Consider the following 26,637-nt stretch of genomic DNA (forward strand, 5'->3'; position numbering starts at 1 on the left):
TATTATAAGTCATTGGCCATTGCTTTTTATTTTTTATAAATACCAATAGTATCTAATATTTTCAGTGACTTATTAATATGTTTTTTGAACTATTATTTGATTTATTAGAAATTATAATTGATACATTTTTTATATTTTTTAGTAATTTGTTTTTTTTCCTTTTAAAATCCGCGGTCTAAGGCTGATAATAAACGATAACAGTGATAACATGAGTCATCAGCTGTGATCGTGTGGAACAAAGGTGCTATGGTGCCATGGTGGTTACTTTTTTCGTTGTATTCAGTATTGGAATGTGTATTATTGAATTATCGATTACTTCGCATTTCGCAATCCCCTTCTTTTACGACTTCTGCGCACTCTTTTGTCCATAGTTGTTTGTTGTTGTTAGTGTTTTTACTCATCAGTCATCAGTGAAGAATAAATATCTATTATCTAGTGGCTAACTGGCCAGTCATCGCCCGTCGTGCATTTGTGTATATTGTTTGCTACTCGTACTACAAAATTAATATTAATTTATTTTAAATTGTGGTGTGCTCGTTATACACGACTATTGTTGGTTCGTATTTGTACGTTGACGTTACCACGAAAATCATGTCTATCTGCACGTTTTTAGGCAAGTACATTTTGTACTTGTTCAATCTGCTGTGTCTCGTAAGTATTAAAGTATACTATATTTTCATATTGTAATATTTATAATGCATTACTTCTGCTTTTTTTGGTATTTCCATTCGATGTATTATATTAATAGAATTACGAAATATATTTAAGACGCTACGTTATATCAAAGGGGTAGGTACAACTGAAATTTATTTTATTTTTAAAAAGCTTGTGATGCTGCATTATAGCCTATAGGTATTATAATGAAAGTGTTTTGGTAGGTAATGTACTAATATCGATATTAATTGAGAGAGATATTTTATACATATAGAAAATATTACTGAGGTTTATAATTTAGGTACATAATCCTCACCAGAAACATCACTCATTAACTTAGATAATGTAACTGTACATAAAGATTACTCGTAGGAACAATCGGACATTCTACAAGAAATTGAAAAAATTAAGTATTTTCTAGACTTGAAAATTAAATCTTATTTTTTTTTTTTGGATTTAAACAACACCGAGTCGAATTAAAGTTCTTTGGACATAAAATATATCTTTATTAATTTAATTTCATCATTTGAATATATTTGATGATTATTCAATAAATACTTAGAATTATTCTGAGCTTAAACTTTTTTTAAGTTGCTTTTTTTTTCTTTCAATTACCTAGATAGTAGATACTATTAATACAAGGGGCTGTTAAATACCTATATTATAATTATTGTGGGGATGATATTTGGAGAATAGTAAGAAAGAGCACTCATTTTTTTCCCACATCAATAGTACCTATTATAATATACGAGATAATATAATATAATTTTTAAAAATTGCAGATCTCCAGTGTTGGCATTTTGTCAATCGCCTTCATTATCAATCAAAAACTATACAAATGGTCAAATTTCATAAGCACAGATCTCATCACCACACCTCAAATATTGTTGGCTATTGGTATTGGACTGTTTATTATATCCATCATTGGTCTATGTGGTGTGCTGAGAGACATTGGATGGCTTTTGACACTGGTACATATCTATGTTCTTCAAACTGTTGTTTAATATACTTTTTTCTACATAAAATACCTTGGATTCCAATTTTTGTAGTTTTCCGTTCTGCTTACAATCGTCTTGATTGGAGAACTCATTTTATCTGGTTTTGTGTATCAAATGCGCAATGAAATCAAAGATTATGCATTGAATCAGATGAACCATACAATTTCTGGATACAATAAAACTGGTTTTGAAGCCTCCACACAAACTTGGAATTTGATACAGGCTGATGTAAATAATGTTTATTTTTATTACCTATTAAATTCTGCATAATCTTGTCCAGCTTAACTAATATTCAATTTTTAGATTGAATGTTGTGGAATCTATGGACCAGAAGACTGGAAACCAGTTACAGCCAATAAATTGCCTACGTCTTGTTGCTATGCCATACCGCTAGACGGATTTTGCACATATGATGAATCATACAAAGATGGCTGCTTTGAAAAGTTTGAAAGTATTCTACAAGAAAATAGTAAAATAATAATATGGGCCGCAATTGGATTTGCTTTAATTCAGGTATGTTGAAACAGAATCATAAGTCAAAATCATAATTTAATATACTAGGATAAACTTATATGTAATTTATTTTTGTTTTAGCTTTTTGCTGTGTTTTTAGCATGTTGTCGCAAGTGTTCTTTACACAAAGAATATGAAACAGTGTAAACATAATTATCATCAAAGTATGTAGTTATTAATAGAGAAACATAAATAATATGTACTATTAATACCAATTTATTTCATTATTCCCAACATTATTATTTCTTTCTTTTATAAATTATAATGTGTTTAGATTAACTGATATAAAATTTTAATCGATATGATATTAAATTATCATTTATTTTTATCAAATTTACAATAATCTATAATAATTTTTGGTTGTCTTTTGTATTCATTTATTTTAAAATGAATTGTTTATCATTTTTATTTATCTAAAACTTAAAACTATCCTTTATATTATTTGCCATTGTTCTTTACAGATTAAGCAAATATTTGATATTATCAGATAATATCAGCAATTAATGTATGTTTACAATTTTGACTTAAGTTTTGAATCTTAAAATAATAAATCAAATTATAACATTGTATACAAATATACAATATTAAGTATTTATGGAATGATTTCTTATTTCATACATTATTTGCTATAATTTTTACACTTTTGTTACTGTTTTTTAAAACTATACAAATAAATACCTAGTTCTACTTAGATTTACTACTTATATTTCTTTATTGTATTTATGTATTATACTTCATTATCCATTTTTATTGAAGTCTTGTTCTCATGTAGTAATATATTTTACTTTTAAGATTTTCATACAAACAGTTGTATTTGTATTATTTTAAAGATATTAAATATATTGATGAGGAATGTTCGTTTTATTATTTTCACTTTTATTAAAATATTATTTTAACTAATTTTTAATGTAACAAATTAATAATTTAACAATACAATTATACTTGTAAAAAACAAATTATTTAGCTTCTACATTTTTTAACAAATGTAGACAATGTAATAGAGTAATAGACCATCCTTTCATTAAATAAATTTGATTTCCAAAATATGTTATTGATTTGTTTGAGAGCAAGTGATAAAATATAATTAATAATGTTTACTTCTTTATTTTTAACTATTACCTATATTAAGAAAATGTACTATTTTTATTGATATCCTTATACATGTTCATTTACAATTAACTTATATTTAAAAAAGTGCTGAGTATAGATTAGAAAGAGCAATAATTTTTTTTATTATTTATTCAACAACATGGTCTGAGCCTAATTACATGGAAATGTAGACAATAGTCAATAACAAATGATAAATAAGTAAAAACAAGTAAATATACAACAAATACTAAATGATGATGATTCATTATTTACCATACGCATAATTGTAATGATAGATTGGTCCTCAAAATAATTGGTGTTGTATTTATGTAAAAAAAAAATAAATATGAGTGACGGATAGAACTGAAAGGAACTTTAAAATTAATCATAGAAAGTAAAATAGAAGAGTCAATATACAACAATTATTAGTTGCCTAAGAAAATATAGACGAGCTACTTGTCTTTTATCAGTTAAGGAAATAAAAACCAATCTATCTTAAAAGTGGATAATATTGACAATAATCAAGTGGTAGATAGTCAATGTTTAAAATAAAAGTTGCATGCTTAAGGAATTTCCATTGAACCCTTTTAATTTGTTTATTTCCACAAGAAGTACAAGGATACCAAAATAGACCTCACATAGGTTTACAATTCATATAACATTTTTATAAGAGATAGATGTTTAAACTCATTCAAAATTCTTCTAATAAAACCAAGCATTTTTAGGGCTTTTTAACATGTATAGTATTATAATGAGAATGAACCTTTAATTCACAGTCAAAGGTGATACCCAAGTTAGATACCCAGGGTGTTCCCCCCTAAAAATATAAAGACATAGTTTTTATATATAATTCCTTCCCTAAAAGTTTGGTTTGCCCCACCTGAAAATTTGGTCTGGCTACGGGCCTGTGGGGTACCTATTGTATACATTTTTGCTTCTCGCCAAAAATTAATTCAACATATCACTGGTGAGTGGTGGGACCCGGTACTCATTCAGTTCACAAATTCTTACATGCATGATTAACTTCAGTGACAGATAAGTCACACCAGACACATACGTTGTGAATTGTGATAGAACAGTTTGCTATAAAGTAATAAATATGGAATTATTTATTTTTCAGTTTGGTGAAATCATTGACTTTAAACAGAGTAAATCCCTATTTATTGTAAACTATTAAGTGTTTTGAAATCGAAATCAAAATTTGAATGAGTGTTCTTGGTATATTTAATTTTGTCTATTGAGGATAAAAATTCTATGAAAATAGGTAGGAAAATGGTTGTTGACAGTTAATTAGAAAATGTAAATAATTCATATTTATAAAAAATTGTAACAAATAACATTGTACCTATAATATAATATAATATATTTAATATTGTACCTATAACAAATACTCATAATCATTATGATGTACAATTTTTATATTTTTTAAAACCATTTTTAAAATATATAGTATTTGGTATGAGTATTTTAATTGCTGATAAACAATAAACTGTACGTTCAAATTTTGATTTAGATAAATTAAAATTAAATATATATATATATATATCACCTAAATAATTCATAGTGAAAAAGCATAGTTAGCCAATGAAAACTTCCCGAAGTAAATCTCGAAAATCTGAAAATATAGTCCTCGAGCGTATGTAATAATTAAAAAAATCAGAATTTGAATATATTATTCATTACTATTAACATAATAAACGTATGAACGTACACACGGGGACGAAGAGTATAGCTCGGGGAATCACTCTGTACAGCACATTATGAGAATATTGAGAATGGATATCATACCCACAGGTCTACGGCCTATATCGTGCTGTCGAGCCAATTAAACAGTAAACACGATTACGAAAGAATTCGATATAAATGTTTAAATTTAATTAAACAAAACAATTTATCGTGGTTTGTGATGTCGCCGCTGTGGCGCTGCGCCGTCGGTAGGCGCTGAATGCAGCAGCTGATGGATGGCGCCGAACGCGCTGATCGCGGCCGCTGATGCTGAGGTATAGTTGTTATTATTTTTTACGTGTGACACGACGATGGCGCGCGCATGCTCGAATCGAACAGTGATAACGACGACGTATATTATTGTGAAAAAATATATATAACATATACGCGCGCACGCACGCACACGTACCGGCAACTATAATCCGACAACCGTGATATTCGCCGGTACGCGTACACCATTTTTGGAACCACTATCGTTTTCGAAAACTCGACGCATGATTGTTATTTCGGTGTTTTCCTTTGTTCGCCCGTCGTGCCGCCACCGCCGTCGTGCTTTTTTTTTTTTTTAATCGCCGTGTGCTCACGTCTCGCGGCCTTTCCGACCGTTTAATGCGCCGCACCCGGGCCAGAACACCGCATTTCGCGCTATAGGTCAAGCCCGGCACGTTTCGCAACACCGCTGTTGTGCAGTTTCCGTTTGCGAAAACGCCGCCACCGCATGCAAAGGCTCCTCTCCATCCGTCGTCACTCACGTCCGTCCACGGTCAATCGCCTAGCCGCCGCCGACGCCACTCGCTGGCCGCACCGACAGACCGACGCCGCCACTGTTATTCGTACTCGATGTCTTAAGACTGAATAAATTCACATCATTCCTTCCCCGTGTTGTAGAGGTTGGCCGCCGCAAGTGTTCGAGGTATGCGACCGCTACAGCAGCTATATCGACCATCGTTGAAATAACCGATTTCATGTGCAACGTTGTCTTGTGTCCGCAGGTCGCCAGTCGCCACTAGCCCTCAGTTGAAAATGTCTACTACCCCTACCCCACGTAGTCCTAACAATTCTGGTCGCAGAGGTGTGACTGCGACATTGCCCGCAGTCACAGCCGTCCAAGCGACTCCACCGTCATCGCCATCCATAGGTGGCGAAACTACCAAGGAAGTGAAACCAAATCCAAAGATGTCTAAATCTCTTAGCACTTCGACTAAGAGGTGAGTGTTTATTCTCTTCAAATTGTCACATGTCGTTATCTATCACAATCGGTGCCCCACTCGATTTGTTGTACCTATTCTAGTGTTCACATAAAGGGTTCTATTTTATCAGTATTATTTTCAATTATAATAACATCATACCTAATATTTATTAAAAATATATTATGTGGGTACCTACAAAACAAAAAATTAACCTATATTATATACTTATTCTCAACTCTCAAGAATTAACTTTAGTTGTATAACTATTATGTATTTACGAGTGTATTTATATCCCATCAAAAAATCTTGCTTACCTATAAATCTACCATTCTATCTAACTATCTGTCTATTAGAAAACATATTTATATTAGAAGTTGTATGTACCTACCTAATTATTATATAATTATTTTCTATTATAAATTAATAATTTTTCATGAAAAAAAAATCAATAACTTGTAATAACTATAAATCTCACTACCTATACATTTTAAATTGATATCCAGTTTGATAGTTAGATAATGCTATACTTGATGATTAGTAAATACAAATAAAATAAAAAAAGTAAGTAAATGTACCTAGGTAAATGATGAATGTGAGATTTTGCAAATATAAAATATTAGAATTGGACATAATATAGGTTTTATAACCTGTTTTGTTTTAACTTAATTTTATTTTATTTTTTTTTTTCTTTATTAATAAATACACAATCGGTACAATAAGAGTATGAGCTTTAGACAATGGAGATGAAATTTTGATTGAAGAAGCCACCCACCGATGACACTTACGTACATACATACATTTTTTTTTTATATATATAGATCCTATCTATCTAAATGAATATATTATATAATATATTGATAATAACTTAACTACAAATGTCATTTAGTCTAAAATACTTAGGTAAAAAATTTGTCTAGGTACTACCCCTTTGAGCAAGTTTATAAGTATCCCAATTAATATTTACCTAACTTATACAGTCACATTTTGTGCATATTTTTAAATTTTATTTTAAAACAGTTTTCGAGATTATTTTAGTTATTAGTCATAACTATGAATTAGAAATTAATCTGTAGGTAGTTATTATTAATAATTGGACCTAATATTACACACATCTTAACATGGTACGAAAAATTAATTATCTCTTTGATAAGTTCTGAGGTATAATTATGTAATTTTTGGGATTTGGTATTTATCTAAAATTAGTGATTATACTCTGATATTTAAAGATTTTTAACCGTAATATTATGAAATATATTACATTATATTCATATTTTCTAGGATTCAAAAAGAACTAGCTGAAATTACATTGGACCCTCCGCCCAATTGCAGGTAAAGTTAATTCATGATTAAAAAATTAAATTACTTATGATTAATATCATAAGAGGTTTTTCATATATTCAAGTAATAAGAACACTAATCTTGTACTAATAGGTTAGTCAAAACAAAAAATGTATTTTGGATTCTGAGCGAAGTGACAAATTTAATGTATTTGTTTTACTTTTCAATGATGTATGTTTTTTTATTTTTACACGTGTCATATTTTTAAAGTACTTAAATTTTCAATTTTGAAATGTTAGGTTTTTACTGCTTTTAGTATCAATTTGGATTTTGTTGGTACTTTAGTGCAGCAGTTCCCAAACTGCACTTGGGGCACCACGAGCATTTCCTACGGGCACTGCAGTCTACGGCTCATAATAAATAATTTAGAATGTATAGAATTGTTCTTATGTTCTGTGTTTTATGATATTCACAATAGGACACCGGGGCTAAATTTGATCTTGGATCAAGCAAAGGGCATCTTGAAAAAAAAAATTTGGGAACCTCTGCTTTAGTGGATCAAATGTAAAATATGAGGAACAGAAAAATATTGTGGCAAATCAGAAATACTTACACTAAATCAATTTTATTAGTTTATTGTAAATTGAAAACAAATTACTAAAAAAATTAAAAATTTTTACCAAATATTTATTATTATTTTTATTATATATATTTTTTAGACGTATATAATATGGTCTTTTGAGTTACTTATGAGTTATGAACTAGTTTTGTTTGTATAAATTATGTAAATACATTTTTAAACTGAGTCAAAAAGCTTGAAAATGTAATATAACCATTAAAATTTAGGGATTCCTTTTTAATTGTACTGACAGCAACTATAAAATGCTGATTTTTATATCTTATGTTCAATTATAAAAATTGAATTATTATAAAATTCAAATTTAATATATCCATTTAAAATTTGCTGTACATTATAGTAGCTTCTTGAAGATTTTCTTATATTTTCCTAAAAATAAATCTTAATGTTTTTCATTAGGTTTTTTTTATTTCAGTTATAAAGTCGGTATGAAATTTGATAAAAATTATCCATTGCAACTATTTACTAAATTTATTTATTTATTTATTTTAGCTATTTTCTATTTTTTTTTTTTTTGCAGTTATTTAAATTTTTTATTAATGGTTTTTAAAATTCTATGTTTAAAGTTGTTTAAAGTTGGATTTAGAATAATTTATTTATTGGAGAAAAAAAAATTTACTAGACAGCAATTTGAACAAAAAGTATGGCTATTTTTTCTATCTCATCTATATTGATAAATCTACATATTGATAATCTACTTTTGTCTGCTTTGTTAAAATAAAATATATTTTTTATGTTATATCATATTTATTTGTTAATTTATAAGATAAATCTTAGAATAGGTTATTACTATTTCATTAATTTTTCAGTGCTGGACCAAAAGGAGATAATGTATTTGAATGGGTCAGCACAATTTTAGGCCCACCAGGTTCTGTGTATGAAGGAGGAGTTTTCTTTTTAGATATTCATTTCACACCAGAGTATCCATTTAAGCCTCCTAAAGTATGTAGCAATTTTTAGGTTTTTTTTATGATAATGATTGATAGTTGATGAGAAACTAATTTTAATTGTTATTAATTTTTAGGTAACATTTAGGACTCGCATATATCATTGCAATATTAACTCTCAGGGTGTAATTTGCTTGGATATACTTAAAGACAATTGGTCTCCTGCATTAACTATCTCTAAGGTGCTGTTATCAATTTGTTCCCTATTGACTGATTGTAATCCAGGTAAAGGTTTATTATGTATTTATACATTATTAATTGTCATGCTTTAAAATTAACTAAAATAACTTAACAAAGAATATAAAGTAATTAATAATCTAAAAGATAAATATTAATATTTTTTAAGGTTAATATTGAATGTCTTCTTATGTTAATTAAAAATTTAAACAATAATTAATGGTTTAAAAAAATAAAAATACTATTTATATTTTAATATAATTACTGTTTAATATTTCATTCATGATAATTAAAATTATTTTTTTTTTATAGCGGATCCCCTAGTCGGTAGTATTGCTACACAGTATCTACAAAACCGCGAAGAACATGACAGAATTGCTAGGCTGTGGACAAAACGGTATGCTACATGATTGATCCTTGAAGAAACTTAAAAATATACCTATATATTTAAATATACATGCAAAAAATCCTAATTCCGTACATTATTAATGGGTGTTAGCATGATAAAATTTTAATCATTATTATTTTATAGTTGGCATATTTAAGACCTGAATATGAGTCAGTTCCTACATTTTTCATTTTTCTTTTTTTTTTTTCTTAAAACAGTAATATTTTAATAAATAACTTGATTAAAAATGTTTTACTGATTTTATGTATATGACTTAACTGCGCAACATGTAAGGCCACAATCCATAACAAAATCTCAAATTAATATTTTATTTTTATTTAAGTTTTATAATAGAAAATGTGTGCTTTTTTCATATTTTATTCTACAAATTATGGATTTAATTCAATATTATATAAGATTTATTATTTACAAACAAGTTTAAGTTATATTTTTAAATTGTAATTTTTACTTTATTTTATGAAAAACAATAATGCTAAAATGCTAAAAGTTGTGTAGTATCTATACATAACTAAGTATTGAAAGCCTAGACTGCTAATTATAATTAAATAACAAAATATAAACATTTTGTAAACGAATTTCATCTTAATGTTAATGTATATTGACATAGTATACATATTTTTGTATGTAAAATATTATTTAACTAAATTAAAAATATTGATCAATTTGTTTTATAAAACTTAATTTGTATCTCAAGTCTATTTAATGACTTTGAATGAAGTTTGGGGGTATTATAGTGAAAACAGTTATTTAAATTAATGATTTATAATATATTGAACATTAGGCGATACAAAACGTATTATGTTTTCCTATTGAATTACCTTATGTTGTAAGGTTTTCATTGAATGCTCTATAGCAACTTTACTTATACTATTTAAATATTGATATAATAATATAGAGTTATTGCTTTATTCTTGTCTGTCATGTGTATTATCAATGTATAATTTTTTTTTTTTTTAATTTATATTCAATATTTGTGAATGGTTAAGTGAGAGTCTTCAGTCAGACTATTATCTATTTATACATTTTATTTTTGTTTTTAATGTATAATAGTTAAAGCTCTGGTTTGTAATGGTGTTGCGCAGTAATGTTTTGTAAAAACATTGAAATTTAATTTTACACTACTTTAAACTGTTTTAGATAAAAAAGATAAAAATAAAAAAATGGGTGAGAATTTTTCTTTTCTTTTTTTTTTAAAAAAAAAAAATGCTTTGAATGCAAATTGAATGTATATTTTTTTAGCCAATTTATTGGAATTAAAAGTCATCTTATTTAAGTTGATGTGTAATTTATCTCATTCTTGTTGGTCTGAATATGAGGTTATTTTGAATTTACTATTTACCGTGTAATGTATTACACAAATTTACAAAAATTTTAGCATATCTATATATTTATAAGTTATATATATTATATATTAATAATTAAATTAATATTAATATTGTAATATTTAGAGTAAATAATGAATAAAAAATATTGTTGTGAAATATTAAATAGAGTATATTTTGTGTTTGTACATATTTGTCATAGAGATTGTGTATCATAAAGAATATAATTGAAATTTTACTTTAAGTTAGTGGTGATAAAATATTTAAGTGTACATATATGGAATTTTAACAATTCCGACATTTTTATAGTCACTACTCAGTACTCATTATTAATACATGTTGGTATCATTAATTGTTTAAACTAATTAATTCACAAAATTTGTTTTACAATTTAGGTCTTAACTAGTAGTCATAGAGTTAATGTGTTCTCAGAAACAGTGTCACTCCTGCTAAAATCCACTTTTTTTGTTCATTTAATGGTATTGCCATTGGTATCAACGATATTAAATTATCTCTGAATTGTGTCTCATATAATGCCATTTGTAAATCAGAATTTTTCGTATAGTTTGTATGTTCCTATAAAACGATTAAAAAATTTTAATTTTACAGATAAAATATGTGAAATTTTGTAAAATGCACATAGTATGAAAATCAAAACAACTATTACACGTGTATTTTTTCTAAACTTATTTATGTATTTATTCATAAACCTGTGGAATCCATGCAAGTGTAATGTCGTCAATGACTGCTACTGATGGTGAATCTGCCGTGTTTTCAACGAGTGCGTTGTGATTGAGCCTAGCACCTTCTATGATTAAATTAGATATTGTCAATTTGATTTTGGAACCTTTCAATCCATTAGTTGACAGCGAACAATCGAGTATGAGACTATTCATTGGTATATCATACTGTCTATATTGAAAATTAAAGATTATTATTACTGTAGTACTGAAGATCAAGTTCTTTCAACATAAGAGTAGTACGGTATGTCATATATTTAATATACATTATCTATTATATTTTTCTACGAAACTTATAAAAAATATCAGGTTCCTAATTGAACCCTTAGAACAAAAGAAAGCCACATAAAATGTTGTCTATAAAATAAATGTATATCACACATCAGTACATGAGTGTCATAAATATAACGGATTAATATTAGGTGGACTTTATTCTAAAGTGTGATGACACCATTTTACTAACATACAACGGCAAATTTATGTTTAGTAAAACCAATTGTGTATTGTTAGTTTTAAATTTTAATACTTCAGTAAATTTACCTATGATCAAGGTTTAAGTTAAGAACATTATTTGCGCTTAATTGTCGGATTTTTTTTATATTGTAATTATCAAACAAGATAGGAATATAGTAAATATGATGATGATTGTACGAAGGGATGCTGAAATAATGCTTCGAATATTTTTAGAAGTTTCGTTGGTTTAGCATAGTCCCAAATTTGAGCTTTACATGACTAAATTATTCTTAACATTAACTTATAAATTATGTAATTTGTTGTGTGTGAAGTGGAAGTTTTTATTTTTCATTTTTGTACATGATGTAAATATGTAATACATGAGATCTAATTGTATAAGCCTCTTTCTTTTGGATTTTAGGGAAGAGCCCCAGGTTAATATTTTATCTTAAATAAAATCCATGTATTTAACATGATATTTTGAGGGGATAGGAGAACGCATTGAAACAAGAGAACATACACAGATTTGTTATCATTAATTTTAATTTTTCTGCTGGAGGACATTTTTTTTTCAATATGGTCAAAGTGGCGTTAAAGAGTACCTATTGCATGCTTCGATTAATTTCTAGCTTAAAAATTAACATTTAAAAAAAACGACAACGGCTAATAACAGATAATATTCTTACCTTTAACTTTGATAATAGGCAAATTTATTCTAATAGTAAAGTTAATCCAAGCGGTTTTACTTAACGTAAATTTGCTATGATGTATAAAGTATATGTGTAAGATGGAGACAAAATATGTAACTTTAGCTATGTAAAGTTAGTGTCCTCTTAAGTTTTATTTATTACACTTAACTAATTTTTGACAAAATCGATTTTGTTTTTACCTCTAAGGGCCTACGTTATGTCAAGAAAAAAATGTGGGCTACTTGATTAAATAAATATTATATTATCTATAATCGTGCATTTGTACCTACAACCTATACACACTTTATAATGTTTTTATTAAATACTAATTTATTATATTCATAATTAATTTATTAATAATTCGTCGATAATGAAAATTTATTTTAATTCTTATTTTAGGTATTTTATTTTTTTAAATAGAATGTGCCTAAAAATTATTTTTCAGAAAATATTGATGTATTAATGTTAATAGTTAAAATACCTTTAAGTCTAAGTGTATACGTAATATACTTTATTACCTATATTATTTACTGTTTTGCGACAAATTACCTAAATAATGATGCGGAAACGCGGAATATTAAGATAACTTAGCTTATAGTAAAATTGAAATCAGAAATATTTCGATGTATCTGTAGAGTAACTTACAACATAATACATATCAACTTTTCGTTTCATTGCATTTTATTATAGGTATAAATTTGTAGTTTATAGTTATGTACTATATACATACTTAGCTGTTTGTTGTTTTAGTGCGATCAGGAGCGTTCTGGGGTGGAACAGCTCGTCAAGGTTGATTTTTTGCGACAATTTATCAGTTGAAGTGTTAATTTTTTTCACAGACATCGTTCTCGCCACGATGGTTCTGACATACGTCACTGGATCGTTTGGACCATTCCATTGATCCAACCACAATTTAGGCGTCTAAAAAAAAATAGTAAAGTAGCATATAGTATAATATATTGTATTAGTTGCAAATAAAAATATTATCTTTATTACGGAACCGTAAAGTTATTTATACCTAGCAGATGAGTTTGATCAGACACGGATCTAGTGTAATCAGCTATTTTACTCGTTTGTTACAATCAAGAGCATATTTCTGGGGGGGGGGGCTAAGGCCTAAGGGGCTACAGTCTCCCCGAAATTTCAGATTAGTTGTAATTTGTTACATTGTCATTAACAATATATTATTTATTATGCACTTACCTATTTTCTTTCATTATTTATTTTGTAAAAACAGTTAAGACTAAAACAGAAATTAAAATTTTGTAGTTAATTTCTTATCTTGTTTTTAATAGGCTGAATTAAGAAATTTACCTTGGAGAAAATACTCAACCACTCTCAAAAAAATTTAAATATCCCCTGGTTAAAATGGTTGAAAAATTACAAAATAAAAATTGCAAAATTGAATTCATTAGAACACAATTCAAACCTTTCAGCGTTAAGGAAGCTAGAGTTTATAGTAGGTAAGTTAAGTATAATGTATTTTCATATTAATGCACATCCCCATTGAAGTTAATAAATGGTTGGCCTTGCAACACAGTAAAAATAATTAGGGTTCTGAAATCGTATTTGGGTTTTATAAATTTAGAATTTGGGTATTTTAAAATATTATATATGTATATCTTAGTTATTATTATTTTCAAGCAGATACTAAAATTAATTAATATATTAATATCAATCAATCGAAAATAAATTGAAGAAAAAACAGTTAAGCCATTACATACTTACATACCTTTTAATCTAGTATTATAAACTTAGAATTTTTTACAACAAAAAGTTGTTCGTATTATCTACAATTTTGTGTCCTTGTTTTATGCAGGGTATCTAATATATTCTGGATTTTTTTTTTTTTGTAAGTTTTATTATTCGTAAAGTAATTAATTATAATTTTAATCATTAAATCAATTATTTTGCTTCGATATCTGTATATTTTCTCGAAGCTAAATTTTTGCCGTCCGAGAGCATAACAGTAATAAAAAAATCCTCACGGATCACTGAATTGGTTGCCGACTGAGACCTAAAAGTTATCTAACTCTCTGTCCACTTTTTGGGAAAGGCGATATTATCATACTTGAAGTGTAATAAGATGTAACACTGTGTCTGACACCGTGGTAGAGGGTCTCGTGTTGCTGCGAATCGTCTGGTTTACAGCGGCTAAAGTCTTGTGCACGTTTCTGATCAATCGGACCGCGAAGTTAAGTTCTTGACTGAAAAACGCGTCCACCGGCCGTGGATTACTGTCACTACTTCTGCTCGTCGGTAACTCTGTTAGGTTGACACCCTTGTTTAAGGCCTTCCACAGGTCTAGAATGGGTTGGACTTCCAAGTGCCAGTCGCTCTTTATGTGCAATTTCGTTCCGATGCGACCAATGCTAACACCTATATTCAGTATATACATTATATATTCCATTCGTATATTAATCGAGTATTATAAAGACGGTGTATTTTTTATGCATTTTATAACCATCTTATATTTATGCTTAAACGAATATTGTACACTATTTTATAAATACTCGTTAATTTTGAAATTGGTTTTATGGAATTTATGTAAGCATAATAAAATTTTGTTTTTAATGTTAATATGAAACGGAATTTCAAATTATTAATTTTTCAGTTATTCAATTTAATTAGTGGAAAAAAAGTATTAGGTATTTTACAAATAGGGTCCTTAAAAACAAAAACAAAAAACAATGTATATTAGATTGACGTGCACAGCGATACAAATTAAATTACAAAAATATGTAAGTTTTTGGGGTTAGACTCATATACTACAAGTATTATATACTGGTCGTACAGGTGCACCGGTGTTCTTTACTTAATCTTTATAGAATTATAATAATTAAAAAAAAAAGTCTTAGTTATCGTGAGGCTGAGATAGGTATATATGCATTATTCAATTATTATGATAAATATTTTAAAATTCAAGCAATAATTAATTTCCATTTTTATATTATAGTGCTATGTAGGTTTTTAAACTTTTTACTCACGTCGCAACTGTGATATTGTCTCGGTGCTCTGTTTCTTTTGCCATGACCTGTCAACGTTTTCTGGCAAATCCAGCAGTTTTGGAGTGTCTTGCTCCGGGACGCTTCTAAGTGCGTTCTCGACATCCTATTTGTAAAAATAAATAATAATGGTTTACAACTACGATTAGACTGTAGGCTTACATTCTTATTGATCTATTAATCGATAATCGTTAGAATTTTAGATACTAAAATCGTTTCATGTTACCGTATTAAATTGTTTATAGTTATAATATTAACGCTAGTATAGCTATCAGTTCATTTTAAAACAAAATTATAAATAAAAAAAAAAAAATAATCATTTCAGAGGCAAATTATTACTAAAGCATGTAATATACGTGTTCTATAAATTTTAAATAACTTACGATATGAAGAGGTCAAATGATCATAGAAAAATAAAATAGTTAATTAAATTTAAATTGACTTAATATTTATTGTAATTAAAGATATTATATAATGATTATAATTTGACACCCGATGTTTTGAGATGTAAGTACTTTAAAGGTTATAATATTTAAAATAAAAGAAAATAAATATTATTTTGTATTCAAAACACCTGACTTACATTTTGTAGGGTAGTTTTTATAAACGTTACAATGTCTATATTATGTCTATATAATATGACCCTTTTGATCGACAAAAATAATAATTATGAAAATCATCGCACCAAAGGAAAACAATTAACATCATACTTTACTATAACTATACTTATACGTGTTTCACACTTCGTTATTGTAGTACACTAGTACGTATATACTCTAGCCTATTATCGAAGTAGGTATTGTGTACAATTTTGATTTTTTCATAAAATGTTTTATTGATATCTATAATTTTTTAATTGATTAATAGTTGGTACCTATATGCATGTTTTAAAGTGCATATTATAAATTAATTCTAAAATATTATTTACAAAATTGTGTTATTTTATTTTTCGGAAAAGTTATTTTAGTTTTTTGATACATTTTTTTAAAAGATATGTTCGTCATTTTACATATACGAATACACGATATACATACCTTTGCGTCACCAGAATTTAAATCCGTTATTCCAGGTATACCATTCTTCCAATTGACATTGTCCGATGTAAACACACATCGCAAATATGTTGTGAGGATAGCTATATCTTGTACATTTGTGATCCGACCGCCGTAGATAGCCTTTTCACATAGCCCGTGAATGTATGCCCATCTTGTCGAACTGTGTTCTATTGATTTAAATCAAAAAGTTACTTGTATAAAAAAAAATCAATTTCATTTTTTACGTTACTTGTTTAAAATTTTGCAGTAACTAGTGACGAGCGCTTCTTATCCGTAAAAAGGATAATATTGATAGGGGGGGGGGGGGTAAAGTTTAATATTGAATTGCCGACAATTATAATAATTAAGGTGTACAAAAAAAGTTTGATTAAATTATTTACTTTCATTATAAATAATAAACAATTATAAAAGAAATAGGTATGACATTGCACTAATTATCTTATATTTTACAAGTTATTATAATATATAACTTCAGTTAAAATACTGAACTATAATAATTTTATTCGAAGTATTTACAATAGAAGTATTTTCAAACTTTCTATTGTAAATAATAATACGACTATTATATTATAACTATAACATTTTTTATCTACTCTCGATCCTTAAGGAATTCGGCTTTAGTCTATTATACTCGTATTTAGTTTTGTGTAACGTTTACGAATTGAAAGTTGTGCAGCGTGCAGTGAACATTTTATGTAACACCGCGGTTATTATTATAGTGCACATAAATACACTAATGTAATCGCTACTAATTAAGTATGTGTTTTAATCGATAGTATAATACGCGATTAGTAAAATGTGTTAGTACTTGCCTCGATGTATCGATTTTTGTAAGATTTTCAGGGTCGCCGTTAAATCCGAATCATTGAACTCGTAGTATTGCGACCACCCCTGCGGTATGTACGTCCTGCGTTCTAAGACTATGGAATGGAACCAGGCCAAAGCGTATGCAGATCGAATTTCGTCCGAAGATTTCCACACCACGTGTTCGTTCTTCCAGATGTCATAGGCCCGTCTCATGTTCCTCTTGACGCCGTGCGGTGTTTCGTACGCGACTTTAACGCACGACACTACTAACGAATGTTGAATTTTTTCGTTGGGTTCCGTGGTCATCCAAACCGCAAACTTTTCGTGCACATTCTCCAACGACTTAAGCCGTTTTTCCAGCTCCATTAGGATGGATTCCGAACTCAGGTGAATGTTTTTCAAAACCACCCATTTCGGCTGTTTGCATAGTTCCTGCAGTGAATCGACTTCACTTCGGTCTTCGCCTACAGCTATCTCTATACAATTTTCGTGAGTCATCTGTTTGGCCAACATCCTTAGCTCGTCGGATGGGTCGGATCCGATGGACGTTATTATCATTACTGGTTCTGTGTTTTCTCCGACCAATTTGGTTAGGCTCAATGTTGACGGTGATAAGTCGGTCAATTCTAAAACGAAAAACATATATTATATTGAATAAGAAATTTCCATTGTAAAATAAAAGCGTCGTAATGTACTTAGTTGATTGAGAGAGAATTCTGTCAAGACTTTATGTAATCTATCGGGTTTCAATGCTTGTGTTATTAATACTTGTTGAAAACTTGACACGTTTACTAAATTTGGAATACTCGAATTTGTTGTTCCGACAAAGTCCTTCCAAATGTTTTGATTATCAAGTTGAAGCATTTCGTAAAGTTCTGGTACGGATTCCTGATTTTAAAATATTATATATTTTAGTTTAAATTATTTAGACTTAAAGTATTTTAGTGTTTAGTCTGATAAAATATATTGTATGTGATAATGTAAAATTAAAAGGCGTCCCTGAGCGACTGTTGTGACTTTGTGAGGGACATGCTTGAAAATGAATGCAATATAATTATAGTATTTGACAATAATAAAAAGTTATGTGCTAATGTAAATAATGGTTAAAATTATTACAATTGAAAATGAATAATAATACAACAATGATGGTTATGTATAGGTATATAAAATATAACACAACATATTTTTTTTTCTTTGAATTAATTAAATTTTGAACACCCAATCGCTAATAAATGTACTCAATACAAAAAAATATTTACTTTTAACATGTACACATCAAACGATCTGTCATCGTTAATCCACTTTGGAATATTATCTTTATAATTCAATTCTTCGTCAATATTTGTTGTTTTTTTTCCAATGAACAATTCCCATTCCTGTCGATCATACGTTACAGTTAAATCACCCAATTGGCAATTAATCAAATCGTATAAATAATTTTAAAATATACTAACGTTGGAACCGAAATCGTTAGAATTCAATTTATATGATAAGTATGTGGCGAATGTCAATCGTTGATCTTTGAAAAGCGATCTCGAAACATAATAATAAACCGTGTGCAATAGTCGTTTCTCTTGATTCGTACCGCCGGTAGATTCCTGAAAAATATAAACAGTAAAAATATAACTAAAATCGTTTCACAGTTAATGATTATTATTATACTTTTAATGTAGACTGAAACAGTTTGACAAATGTTGCCATCGAAATTTGACAAAAACGGTTAAAGGCGAAGAAATCTTTCAACGCGAAATATATTTTTGAAGCGTAACTGGAAAATGGCTTGTACACTTGACATTCAGATTCTAATTTGCTCTGCACTTTTAACGATTCATCGAGTGATTTTGATATCTCAGTGCTGTTGGTTTTTATGCTGTCTAGCGAATTAAGAAGTTCCTAAAAAATTGCATGTGACCATAATTGCGATTGCATCACGTTCACAAATAATATTATAATATTATAACATTAGGTTTATGATTTTTTAAATAACAAAAAAATGATTTTACTTGATTTTCGAGTATATTCCCTTGTGCACCAGCCAAGTCCTTCAGTACGTTCTCTTGAAGTACATGCAATTTCGATTTCAATTCTTCTTCTGTGTGCAACAGTTCCAAATGCATAGAATCTAACTTAGGATTTTGTACTTTCAATGCATGTCGTAGAAGCTATAGCAATTGAATTAAATTTCGAAATTAAAAATTATTTATTTAATTTAAAAATATGTATACTTAGGTACCTGTTCAGTGAGTCCAATATGATTGAGAGTAAAGTTAACAATAGTTAAAAGAACAGATTGATCTGAGGACAAGGTCAAGTCAGTGCTATTGCTGAATAAGTATAATTGGAAATTCTCGTTGTAATCTACCAGTCTGTCTGCAATTTGGACCATTTTTCTGCTCCCTAATTAATAATTATACATATTTATTCATTTATACGATGACGTTATTGCGATCGTAAATTATTGTATATATTTACCTTCAATTATAAAGTCACTTCTCAATACAGGTACGAGTATAGGGTCAAGTTTGCTTACGTTATATATTACCATTGTTTTACCAAAACTTAAAAAAAATAAGTGTTTTTTTATTTTTATTTTTATTATTATTATTAAGTTATACTATACGTATCTATTAAACATGATAAATAACGCTTACCGAACAGCTAACTCTAAAATTGAGTATAATTTTGGATTTTCAAACGACGTAAAGTCTGTTGAATTAACAGGTAATTTTAATTTTAACCACTCCATTATGTCGTTATTAGGGTCAATTATCAACGGATAAAATTTAGCCTATACCGGACAATCATCATGTTAGTATGTTTTTTAGTTAATTTTTTGTGTATGGCATATTTTTCGAGTCAACTTACCGAAATTTGAAGAGTTTTAATCTGTTAAAAATAATGTGTTTCATATAAATATAATACTATAAATAACAAAATAATAGGTTGATTACTAAAGTAGTATAGGTATAGGCACAGTATTTACCTGTTTGAGTATTATGGCATTTTGATGCGATGTTTCGTCAGACGGCAAGCCTTCAGTAATCCACTGCAGTATTTGACGCTCAGATTCCATAAATTTAGAAAACGAAAATTCGTTTGATTTTAGTTCGTATTTCCATTTTTCAATTTTTTCATTGCGAATACTATCCGAACATTCAGATAAATAGGTCATAAACGCTGACGCTAGCAGCGTACTTGGTAATAAGTTTTCTAAACTTAACGACAATTCGTTTACCTACATGATAAAACATCCTTTACTTTAGATTTAGATTTAATGTATTTTAATATTTTCTATAGTTAAATTATATATGTATACATTATATACAATATATATATTGGGATAATATATAAATATAACACCATGTGAAATATATTATTCATATTTTCATTATATTACATCATAAATTCATTACACTTCGAGTTTTTTTAAATGTTGTATTTGTAGAAATCTATAATAAACTATGCAACAAAACAATGTATTTGTATAACTTCATAATATTATCAGTACATAATAATTATCTAAGGTCAAATGTTTTATTATAATATTTAATTTAATTTAAATAATAAGTTCAAAAGAAAAAAAATTTCAGGAATTTGATAAGGTCTAAGCACTCTGAGCTATAATCAAAATTAAAAGTTACCTATTTCATATCTCATTATGAATAATGAGACAAAATATAAAAACCTAATATCAGGTAGTTATGTAATTAATAAATATTATAGGTACGATAATTGAAACAGTTAATTCTTTATTATAGGAATTTAAAACATTTACGATTCTTAACCATTTAATGATTAAACAAATACAATAAATATAACGATTTATATGATAATTACTGCATTTAAAATTTTTCATTTTATAACATAAAACACATTTTATTTTGTATACCTATTGTTAATATTAAATTATGAATTTATGTATAAAGTATTTGATAGATATTATACAAGATTATATTAATTTAATTTGGATAATGTGTATAGTATTATACTATAAGACTACCTCGTATTATACAAAATGAAAATATTGCTGTCTAGTGTAAGTTCTTATGTATAATGTAATATAATTTAAATATATAATTAATGAGTTATAATTTTGTAACGAAAACGAGCATAGATGATTTAATATTCGAATTTATTAAATTTATAATTCATATTTTAGGCTTTATTTATTTAATAAACTTAATTTGATAGCATAATTATTTAATAATTGAAATACCGATTTCCTACAAATACCTGTAAGCCCCATCTCGAAAATTCGTCGTCCAATTTTTCGACAAGTTTTTGGGCTGCTTCTATTGTCTTTTTCTCTTTGTTTATGTTCAATTCGATTTCCGCCGCTTCTTTAGTATTAACAGTTAACTGCTCTCTTAATTCTGACACGTTCTTCTCGACACTGTCCAACCCATCACTTAAAAGTTCTATTTGCTCTTCGGCTTTTTGCAATTTTCTATATTGTACATACATAACATAATGCGTTATGCGCGACCGCAAATAAAAATTTAAAACTTCGCACCAACTACGAAGTGTAACTCAGTTATACATATTATTATAAAAATTATATAATTACGATTTCAATGAAGCGTGTTCAGTTTCCAATGGTTTTATCTTGTGAAGTATGTGAGAGTACTCGACATTGGCTACGACCCACGAAGCCAGCGGGGCCGCAGCTGCAGAAGCCCTCTTCGCGTTTTTTGAGTCAAACGAATCGCGTTTGGACTTCAAAAGCTTCTCTACCGAGTCCCTATTAGCCTCTGAAATCCTACGAGCATCGAAAAACCTTATGTCCTCTTTAACGCCCCTCTTTGCCAAGAACGTTTTCATGCTGTTCCATGACGTGTCTTGTATTCCCATAAGCCGGAGCACGCCCTCTAATATGTCCCTAATTACTTCCGGTGGAGCTCGAAGTGATCGGATCTCGGTGAGCGCTTCAGATTTGATGTTGCTTACGGCTGCCTGAGCCTCTTCAATCAATGGTTCCACTTGCGCTAGTTCTTGATCGATTTCTTTTTTCCTAAAATGTATACTTCTACTTAAGTTTTGGCAACGTTTCATGACACCATTCACATATTTATATTATATATTATGTCGAAAAATTTGAAGACAATTTCTATTACGATTGACAATTAAATGGTTATATTTTTTCGTATACTTATCTATCTTTTAAGAAAATTTGTTTTATATTTTCATAATTCAAACGCTTATCATCTTAGTTCGTTATTTATCTAAAATATTAAATAGATTATAATACTAAGTGATACCTACCTCTGGTTTAAAACATCATTTTTTATTTGAAATTCTTTTCTAAGACTTTCCATTTGCTCTTTTTTCGTATTAGCTCCTTGCATAGTTCTAGATATCATATTCAGGGCTTGATTGGCTTTCTCTTGCTTTTCCGCTAATTTTGTTTCTTGAACTCCAGCGTCAGATTTCAATTTTGCCACAATGTTTCTGGCATCGGTTAGCTTAGACAATCCGGCCTTTAAAACATTTAATTATATTATTAAATAATTATAATAATATTATAAAAAAATCGATTTTAAACTACACTATATAATTGATATTACTTTTAAATGCGCCATTCTTTTATTAATTGATTCTTGTTTGTGCATTAGTAAGACACTAAAAGTTTGTATAAATGATAAATAACGTCTTGGACAAGTATTCATCCAGGCTGCAGCTTCTTGATGGATACTGGCAAAATACGACATATGTTCATTAATACTTGGGAATTTGTCAATTATCTTATTTCTGAAATTTAGATTTGAATAATAAATAATGAAATTTATTGTAAGGTTTCAGTAACAACTTTTTGAAAATCAGTTCTGGTATTATTTCCATAGTTTTGTCATCCCATCTATTAAGCCATAAGATGTGACTGTGATCTAGCACTGCCGGGCTGTTTTCTAAACAGTTGTTGAAAAATTCACTTTCCGAATCCAAAATCATCACTACGTGTAAATTATTTTTAACTCCTAAAATTAAGCAAGTTAAATGCAATAAATTTCATATTTGACCTTAAATTAGCACAGCTTATAGATGATCAATATTATAATGTAGGTACTATTTATATTGACATACTTTGTGTAAAAAAATTAGTCGATGTTCCATCGAAATTTTGTTGAGACATTTGATCTTTGAGAGGGGCACACAGCGATTCTAATTCTTCATTTTGATAGAGCCCCATCACTTCACCAGACACTATTAAACAACTTACGATATCCAGTACTTCATTGTTTACAAAGTGATGTTCCTCGACAACATAATAAACCTCTTCGTTGTCTATTCCACACGTCTGCATTATCTAATTAAAATTTAAAATAGATCATATTTTATTTTTTATGTGAGCAATATTCATAACATAAAATATTTTTATGAATATGTAATACCTACCGTTTTTAGGTCGTTTCTAAATGAATTTAAATTAAAAATTGGTCGTATTTTAGGATATACAACTGTAGCATTATGTCTGGATGCTACGATTCTTACAGCCAAGTTTCGTCCTATTCCCAAGCGTCCTACCAATAACATACACCCACTAGGCTTTGTCAAAATCCTTTCACAATAGGCTGTAATAAGATATAGTAATTCTGTGTTCAACTCAACCTCCTGATTCGTGGTTTCTGAGTTAAATTTAAAAACGTAAGCATTATTCAATTAAAACTACATTATAGACAAATTATTTAGATTTAAAATACCATTTGTAATAATACATTTTTCAATTATTTTTTTCCATTCTTCTATGTTAAGTTTTGAAAGTAAACCAATTTGTTTTGGATCGATTTTTCTTTCGCATATATAAACAACATCTAAAAATAATATACTAATTTATTATATTTACGAGACGATCGAATAGTATTTCACAAACATCTAATTGTACATATTAGTATAATAGTATATTACATAGAAATAAATTATTTATGTATTCATAATTATAATAGTATAGTATACGATACTATATTTTGTTCTTAAGTGATTTAACTTCGTATCATTAATTATTTTCAAAAATATTAAAATTAGTCGGTATTTAAATACAATTTTTAAACGGTATTAGGGATACTCCGCGGAATGTTGTTAACTACTCCACTCAATTATCATTCAAAAAAATTAAATAAATATGAAATAATAAGTGGTGGTTCATGATAAAATAATAACATGATATTTATAATTTAATAGGTATTAAACTATTATGTAATACTATAAAATCACCTTCGTATTTGTATTTTAAACGAAGATCTACATAAATCTTTTGAATTAGTCCTTCGAATTTCGATTTATCTTCATACGTCACTAGTCGATCATTAAAAATGCGGTTTGCTTCGAAAAACAAAACCTAAAATATGGTTTTTATTAATATTGTAGGGATAAATAATTTTTTTTTTTTACTTGAGCTGCATTGTTTTCATCGTTAAATTGGTATCGACTTAGATTTTTGCATAATTCAACTAAAATATGATTTGTAAATATATAATGAGGCGTCTGTACTGATGTAAGTGTTTCTCTAGTCTAGAATGATTATTAATATACAATGTTAATATTTAAAAATTGAATTAACTTAAGTGTTACAGTTATCGATCCGATACTGACATAAAAATACCTTTACTAATAAATCTACGATTGCATTTGTAATTATTTCTGATTTGTCATCTATCACAGTGCTCAAGTATTCTGAGCAAATCTTTTGAAGTTCATGTTTTTGTGGTGTTCTATAAATTATTTTAACATTTGAAAATATATTATTTTTTAATAAATAATATGTTTAATATATTTTTGATTTACTCGATGTGTAAAATGTTACTAGCCGATACAAGCCTTGGGTTAATTCCATCTATTGAAGTTAAACTATTAATTATTACAATATTAGAGTCAATTCCCATCCACTCCAATGTAGCAGGCTCATAAAATCCTCCAAAAAAAATTAACTAAAACATATTTCATTTTTATGTATAAATAAATGGTCAAACAGAACGTAATAAATTTTATTTTTAAAACACTATATTTTATAAAAGTAATTACTATTATTATAAATATTACTCTCACTTGTTGTATAAATGCAGCTAGATGAATAGAACCCCATTTATCTGGTTTGACATGATTTAAATTTTTGAGGTGCAATATTAATCGTTCCGAATTTTTTGGTCGATAAACTCTACCTTTATTGTTAGAAACTACTACACATACCTTGAAAACAATAAGATACATGATCGTTAAATAAATATTAATAAATAAATAAATTTATAGTTGAATTTTGGCTGTTAAAATTAACTTAAAAAAAATAAAGATAGATTAACTTTCCTTTAAAATATTTTTATGTTATTTATTCATGGCAATACAAACATTTAATAAAATAAAATATTTTCTATAAATCTGTAACATATTTAAATGTGTGGGGGGCCAAGATGACAATTGCTGCACACTCTTGTAAATTAATTTATGAGTGCAATTATCAATTTATGTAATTTTACATAGTTAATTAATACCTGTGACATTTTTAATAAAATCTGCTCAGGTGACGTTTGAGCACTACAATGAATTGTGACGCATTCAATTCCTCTTAAAAGATTGGTACATTTAAAAATAACTTTACTGTAAAATAAAAACTTTATGTTGTACTTTGTGATACAATCTTAATGATTATAATATTAATATTATACAATGTAATATCGAATATTATAATATACCTTTTACCCGATGCCGGTGGCCCAACAACAAAAATTGATTTGCTTTGTTGTATCCATTTGATTAAGATATCAGAAGCATTTGCTATTCTTGGTGTTTCAATTAAATCACCGATTTTGTTTCCAAATAGATTTGAGTTTTCTGTATTTAGTAAATTGTAAGCTTCTACATTATCTCTTATTTCGTTATAGCAATAATATTTCACGTCATTTACCTCCGACACATACTCTTCAAACATCTCAAAAACCTTTTTTTAAATATTAAACATCTTAT

At 28.0% G+C, this 26,637-nt stretch overlaps 3 protein-coding genes across 3 annotated transcripts in view; 2 read left to right on the plus strand and 1 right to left on the minus strand.

The window, feature by feature from the left end:
- The first annotated feature begins 249 nt into the window (after positions 1–249).
- Positions 250–3,018, plus strand: LOC114121620 (CD63 antigen-like). The gene is made up of 5 exons (XM_027984029.2): positions 250–651; positions 1,437–1,625; positions 1,704–1,880; positions 1,956–2,165; positions 2,247–3,018. The coding sequence occupies exons 1-5, from the start codon at positions 592–594 to the stop codon at positions 2,310–2,312; spliced, it is 702 nt and encodes a 233-aa protein (XP_027839830.1). The 5' UTR covers positions 250–591; the 3' UTR covers positions 2,313–3,018.
- A 2,378-nt stretch (positions 3,019–5,396) lies between these two features.
- Positions 5,397–10,890, plus strand: LOC114121625 (ubiquitin-conjugating enzyme E2-24 kDa). Its single transcript, XM_027984035.2, has 6 exons — positions 5,397–5,892; positions 5,972–6,187; positions 7,448–7,498; positions 8,894–9,026; positions 9,109–9,256; positions 9,521–10,890. The coding sequence occupies exons 2-6, from the start codon at positions 6,003–6,005 to the stop codon at positions 9,616–9,618; spliced, it is 615 nt and encodes a 204-aa protein (XP_027839836.1). The 5' UTR covers positions 5,397–5,892; positions 5,972–6,002; the 3' UTR covers positions 9,619–10,890.
- A 212-nt stretch (positions 10,891–11,102) lies between these two features.
- The window catches only part of LOC114121622 (cytoplasmic dynein 2 heavy chain 1), a 28,848-nt gene continuing 13,313 nt past the window's right edge, over positions 11,103–26,637 (minus strand). The window contains exons 37-68 of the mRNA XM_027984031.2: positions 26,367–26,611; positions 26,166–26,271; positions 25,726–25,866; positions 25,465–25,607; positions 25,283–25,391; positions 25,072–25,191; positions 24,895–25,018; positions 24,384–24,494; positions 24,079–24,308; positions 23,767–23,989; positions 23,495–23,660; positions 23,253–23,436; positions 22,951–23,165; positions 22,256–22,699; positions 21,922–22,135; positions 20,672–20,923; positions 20,554–20,574; positions 20,340–20,476; positions 20,161–20,246; positions 19,922–20,085; positions 19,692–19,850; positions 19,351–19,581; positions 19,143–19,286; positions 18,948–19,064; positions 18,384–18,576; positions 17,694–18,314; positions 16,861–17,048; positions 15,809–15,932; positions 14,893–15,200; positions 13,552–13,742; positions 11,650–11,851; positions 11,103–11,515 (exon numbers count right to left, since the gene is read on the minus strand). Of these exons, the coding sequence (XP_027839832.2) occupies positions 11,357–11,515; positions 11,650–11,851; positions 13,552–13,742; positions 14,893–15,200; positions 15,809–15,932; positions 16,861–17,048; positions 17,694–18,314; positions 18,384–18,576; positions 18,948–19,064; positions 19,143–19,286; positions 19,351–19,581; positions 19,692–19,850; positions 19,922–20,085; positions 20,161–20,246; positions 20,340–20,476; positions 20,554–20,574; positions 20,672–20,923; positions 21,922–22,135; positions 22,256–22,699; positions 22,951–23,165; positions 23,253–23,436; positions 23,495–23,660; positions 23,767–23,989; positions 24,079–24,308; positions 24,384–24,494; positions 24,895–25,018; positions 25,072–25,191; positions 25,283–25,391; positions 25,465–25,607; positions 25,726–25,866; positions 26,166–26,271; positions 26,367–26,611 (6,072 nt within the window). The 3' untranslated portion in view covers positions 11,103–11,356. The remainder of the gene's footprint in view (positions 11,516–11,649; positions 11,852–13,551; positions 13,743–14,892; positions 15,201–15,808; positions 15,933–16,860; positions 17,049–17,693; positions 18,315–18,383; positions 18,577–18,947; positions 19,065–19,142; positions 19,287–19,350; positions 19,582–19,691; positions 19,851–19,921; positions 20,086–20,160; positions 20,247–20,339; positions 20,477–20,553; positions 20,575–20,671; positions 20,924–21,921; positions 22,136–22,255; positions 22,700–22,950; positions 23,166–23,252; positions 23,437–23,494; positions 23,661–23,766; positions 23,990–24,078; positions 24,309–24,383; positions 24,495–24,894; positions 25,019–25,071; positions 25,192–25,282; positions 25,392–25,464; positions 25,608–25,725; positions 25,867–26,165; positions 26,272–26,366; positions 26,612–26,637) is intronic.

Source organism: Aphis gossypii, chromosome 1, assembly GCF_020184175.1.
Source record: "Aphis gossypii isolate Hap1 chromosome 1, ASM2018417v2, whole genome shotgun sequence".
NCBI lineage: Eukaryota > Metazoa > Arthropoda > Insecta > Hemiptera > Aphididae > Aphis > Aphis gossypii.